General features: G+C 40.7%; 1 protein-coding gene across 4 annotated transcripts in view; it reads left to right on the top strand.

Moving 5' to 3' along the window:
- Positions 1–5,000, top strand: part of grk3 (G protein-coupled receptor kinase 3) — a 146,402-nt gene that overhangs the window by 120,075 nt on the left and 21,327 nt on the right. For 3 of the 4 annotated variants that reach the window (XM_017488806.3, XM_017488804.3, XM_053686690.1), the window contains 2 exons: positions 1,514–1,614; positions 1,867–1,933. The exons of the other annotated variant lie outside the window; for it this stretch is intronic. In XM_017488806.3, the coding sequence (XP_017344295.1) occupies positions 1,514–1,614; positions 1,867–1,933 (168 nt within the window). The remainder of the gene's footprint in view (positions 1–1,513; positions 1,615–1,866; positions 1,934–5,000) is intronic. 4 annotated transcript variants of the gene reach the window in all.

Below are 5,000 nucleotides of genomic sequence, written 5' to 3'. Positions count from 1 at the left end.
TGATTGATTGCTTCTGTGGACAGGTGTCTTTTATACAGGTAACAAGCTGAGATTAGGAGCACTCCCTTTAAGAGTGTGCTCCTAATCTCAGCTCGTTACCTGTATAAAAGACACTTGGGAGCCAGAAATCTTTCTGATTGAGAGGGGGTCAAATACTTATTTCCCTCATTAAAATGCAAATCAATTTATAAAATTTTTGACATGCGTTTTTCTGCATTTTCTTGTTGTTATTCTGTCTCTCACTGTTCAAATAAACCTACCATTTAAATTATAGACTGATCATTTCTTTGTCAGTGGGCAAATGTACAAAATCAGCAGGGGATCAAATACTTCTTTCCCTCACTGTACTTTGTGACTCCAGCCAGTTTATTAGCTAAAGCGACACATGAGAGAGTTGTGCGGGCGGCGTGCTACCATGGAGACTAATAGTTAGCCTGAAATCTGCAAGATGCCAGCTAATATGAAATCAAAAATTTGGGAACGCTTTGGTATTCACAAAAGTGATGGCAAACTGGAAAATTCAGTCACAGTTTTCAGACATTGTAAATTCGAGTTTACATCGAATACAGCGAATCTCAGCAACTATTTGTGCAGTTGCCATGGTATTAAGACAGAGATATCTAGAGAAGCAAATGCATCAGTTGCTACTTCAAGTTCGGGTATAGTAAGGTCTAATCCGCAAGACCTATTTGGTCTGAATCTTCCCGAAAACTCCAAGCTCATGCTATAACTGCATCCATTGCCAGGTTTATATGCATGGATATTCGCCCCTATAGCGAGCCATTTTAAATGCATGTTTTGTGAATTCCTGACAGTTGAATTGAGTGTGCAGCCTGTAGCACAATGACGTATTGGATTAGATCCAGTATGTACTGGATGTTCTAACCGAAGCCTTAGCCATAATCGTAGATGAATAACTTTGCAACATACCATGTCTGCCGTCGTCGCATGCGTGTTACAACATCCAGTATAGTGAAGCTAATCCAATACATCATTGTGCTACAGGCTGCAGTGCCGACAGTTTTTTAATTGCACTTTGTATTCTTGCTTGACTATATGTTCAGGAAATTTAGGCAATGTTTACTTTTCCTGCAATAAAAACTTGGTGCAATTAACAGTATTAACTAGTTTGTCATTCGTTTTCTTGCTTGAGATACATTTGAAGTTAAATACTGTAAGTTACTTAATTGATTTCCCAAATCAAATCAATTCAATGTCAACCCAAAGATTCAAAGGCCAGATCCAGAATTTCAACATCTAAAATACTGCCATAACAAAAGGTTTTTTTAACCACTGTGGTGCTGTGCAGTGTTTTTTGTTTTTGTTTTGTTCTTTTGTTGTTGTTTTTTATTCATCAAATCTGGGGACATGATAATTCTTGGTTGACTGTTGTTTAGATGTGTAATGCCTTTTGCATGGAAAATGTATCCATTAGAGACACTGGCTTTAATATAAGGGAATTATGTCTAATGTAAGTGACTGGCATTGCTCTAATTCTCATGCTCTCTTTAAGAATGTAGAGTTGCCAGACTCCTTTTCGCCTGAACTCAAGTCTCTGTTGGAAGGATTGCTACAAAGAGATGTGGCGAAGAGGTTGGGCTGCCAGGGTCAGGGGTAAATGCATTGCTTTTTACTCATTTTACATAATAATGGATCAAAACAATCACCCTGTCTATATCTGTTTACTAAGTTTAAAGTTTCATATTAGGTTACGGTATAAAATCATAATTAACATTCTGGGCGTACTTGTCTACACTTACATTTATGTACAATACAAATATCTTCTGACAATTCACCGACACTTTGCTGGTCAGAGGTATTGGTTGTGTCTGATGTGGGTTTTTTTATTCACTGGTGCACCTGTAGGGCTTCAGAAGTGAAGGATCATCTGTTCTTCAAAGGAATCGACTGGCAGCAGGTCTATCTCCAGAAGGTAAGGCTGTAGGTGCTGCTGCAGTGAAATTTGTGTCAAAGCTTCATATATGTGAACTTATGAACGTTTATTAAACTAGATAGGTAAAGTTCGTCATGACAAACTTTGATATTGGCTTGACAAAGCCAGTCTGAAAGTTTAAAATAGTTATCAGTTTGAAATCCGAAGGTAATTCGCAGTTTTAAGAATGAGAGACCAATAGGTAGGGTACCAATACTTCTAGAGTTGGATGGATAGCTAGGGTGCCAATAGTTACAGGAACATTGAGAATGAGTGGGAGAGAAACGGGTCTTCAGGCCGTATGTACGCAGGTGTGTGTGAGTTTTGACAGTTGGGAGTTTGAAACCCCATGGAAATCCATCCACACATCTTTTATACTGTTTGTCCTTCTGGGTCGCAGGGAACCTAGTGCCTATCCCAGGGTGCATCGGGCACAAGGCGGGGTACACCCTGGATGGGTTGCCAATCCATCGCAGGGCACAATCACATACACACTGACACACCCATTCATACATTATGGACATTTTGGACATGCCAGTCAGCCTACCATGCATGTATTTGGACTAATGGAGGAAAAAGAGTACTCGGAGGAAACCCCTGCAGCACATTACACACACACAGGGCCATGATGGGAATCGAACCTTGGAGGTGTGAGGCGAACGTGCTAACCACTAAGCCACCGTGCGCCCTCCCATGGAAATTGTCTTTTTTGACATTTGGACAAGCAAACATTTGATCATCTTTGAATGATCAGTGCCTATTAATGAAGTTGATGTACTTGAACAAAATCACAAAGAAGTGAGCTTTTTGAATAAGTTATTCCACAGAAATATCAATAGATGTGATCTTCTTCTGTGGCAAAAGTAAGAAGCCTCAGAAGCTAGTATTGCCCCCTTTAGCAGAAATAACTTTTTGTAAGCATTTTGCATAATTGTACACCAACTTGCTGGAAATGTTGACCACTCTTTCATGCAATATTCTTTCAGTTGCAAGATGTTTGAGGGTTTTCTTGTATGTACTGCCTGTTTCAAATCCTGCCACAACATTTCAATGGGATTTAAATCTGGGCTTTGACTAGGCCATTCCATAACCCTCCATTTCTTCTTTTTGAGCCATTCCTTGGTAGATTTGCTAGTGTGCTTAGGCTCATTATCTTGTTGAAAGGTCTGCTTTCGGTTCAACTTGAACTTTTGGACAGATGGCCTCACATTATCTTCAAGCACTCTTTGATATGATGCACAATTCAGCGAAGCAACTCCAAACCATAACATTTCCACCACTGTATTTCACAGTTGGTAGGAGGTTCTTTTCCTGAAAAGCTGTCTTTGGTCTGCGCCAAACGTGTCTGCTGTTACTGTGGCCAAACAACTATCTTTGCTTCGTCTGTCCAGGGCACATTATTCCAAAAGGCCTGGTCTTTGCCTATATGCTTGTTGTAAATCTGTAGTCTTGCAAAGGCTTTTTCCTGGCACGCCTCCCATGCAGGCAAAATTTCTGCAATCTCTTTCTCTTCGTAAAAGCATGCACTTTGACACCAACAGTTGCAAGACTCACAGATTCTGTGATTAAATTTTGGGTTCTTGGAAATTTCTTTTTGCATCAGACGGTCTACTCTTGGGCTGAATTTGCTGGGACTGCCAGTCCTGGACAAATTGGCAGTCCTTTTAAATCTGTGCCATTTGTAGATTATTTTATAGCAAAGGAAACACCAAACACTAGATACGAGAGGGGTATAAATAAAATCCCATAAGCAGGTGCTAATCAATGGGGCCCAATCTTGAATACCTGAATTTAATTAAAATTTTATGGATTTGAGGGTGTGATAAATTTAGGGGTGTACTTACTTTTTCCGTGTGACTGATCTGTTTTTTGTTCATTTAAATTGTGAAAATGACTACAAATTGTCCATCATATGCATCATTTGATAGTCAGCTTTATTAATAGGCACTGTTTCAAAGAGGTTCAAGTGTTTGCTTGCCCAATTATGTCAAAAAAGCCAACAATTTCCATGTGTGTGATACATGTGGCCACCACATGCCAGAACTTGGTTTACTCAAACAACTGTACAGTGAGGGAAAGAAGTATTTGATCCACTGCTGATTTTGTACGTTTGCCCACTGACAAAGAAATGATCAGTCTATAATTTAAATGGTAGGTTTATTTGAACAGTGAGAGACAGAATAACAACAAGAAAATGCAGAAAAACGCATGTCAAAAATTTTATAAATTGATTTGCATTTTAATGAGGGAAATAAGTATTTGACCCCCTCTCAATCAGAAAGATTTCTGGCTCCCAGGTGTCTTTTATACAGGTAACGAGCTAAGATTAGGAGCACACTCTTAAAGGGAGTGCTCCTAATCTCAGCTTGTTACCTGTATAAAAGACACCTGTCCACAGAAGCAATCAATCAATCAGATTCCAAACTCTCCACCATGGCCAAGACCAAAGAGCTCTCCAAGGATGTCAGGGACAAGATTGTAGACCTACACAAGTCTGGAATGGGCTACAAGACCATTGCCAAGCAGCTTGGTGAGAAGGTGACAACAGTTGGTGCGATTATTCGCAAATGGAAGAAACACAAAAGAACTGTCAACCTCCCTCGGCCTGGGGCTCCATGCAAGATCTCACCTCGTGGAGTTGAAAACAATTGGTAACACGCTACGCCATGAAGGACTGAAATCCTGAAACGCCCGCAAGGTCCCCCTGCTCAAGAAAGCACATATACATGCCCGTCTGAAGTTTGCCAATGAACATCTGAATGATTCAGAGGACAACTGGGTGAAAGTGTTGTGGTCAGATGAGACCAAAATGGAGCTCTTTGGCATCAACTCAACTCGCCGTGTTTGGAGGAGGAGGAATGCTGCCTATGACCCCAAGAACACCATCCCCACCGTCAAACATGGAGGTCGAAATATTATGCTTTGGGGATGTTTTTCTGCTAAGGGGACAGGACAACTTCACCACATCAAAGGGACAATGGACAGGGCCATGTACCTTCAAATCTTGGGTGAGAACCTCCTTCCCTCAGCCAGGGCATTGAAAATGGGTCATGGATGGGTATTCCAG

This window comes from Ictalurus punctatus, chromosome 16, assembly GCF_001660625.3.
Source record: "Ictalurus punctatus breed USDA103 chromosome 16, Coco_2.0, whole genome shotgun sequence".
NCBI lineage: Eukaryota > Metazoa > Chordata > Actinopteri > Siluriformes > Ictaluridae > Ictalurus > Ictalurus punctatus.
This window is presented reverse-complemented; position numbering and strand designations above follow the sequence as displayed.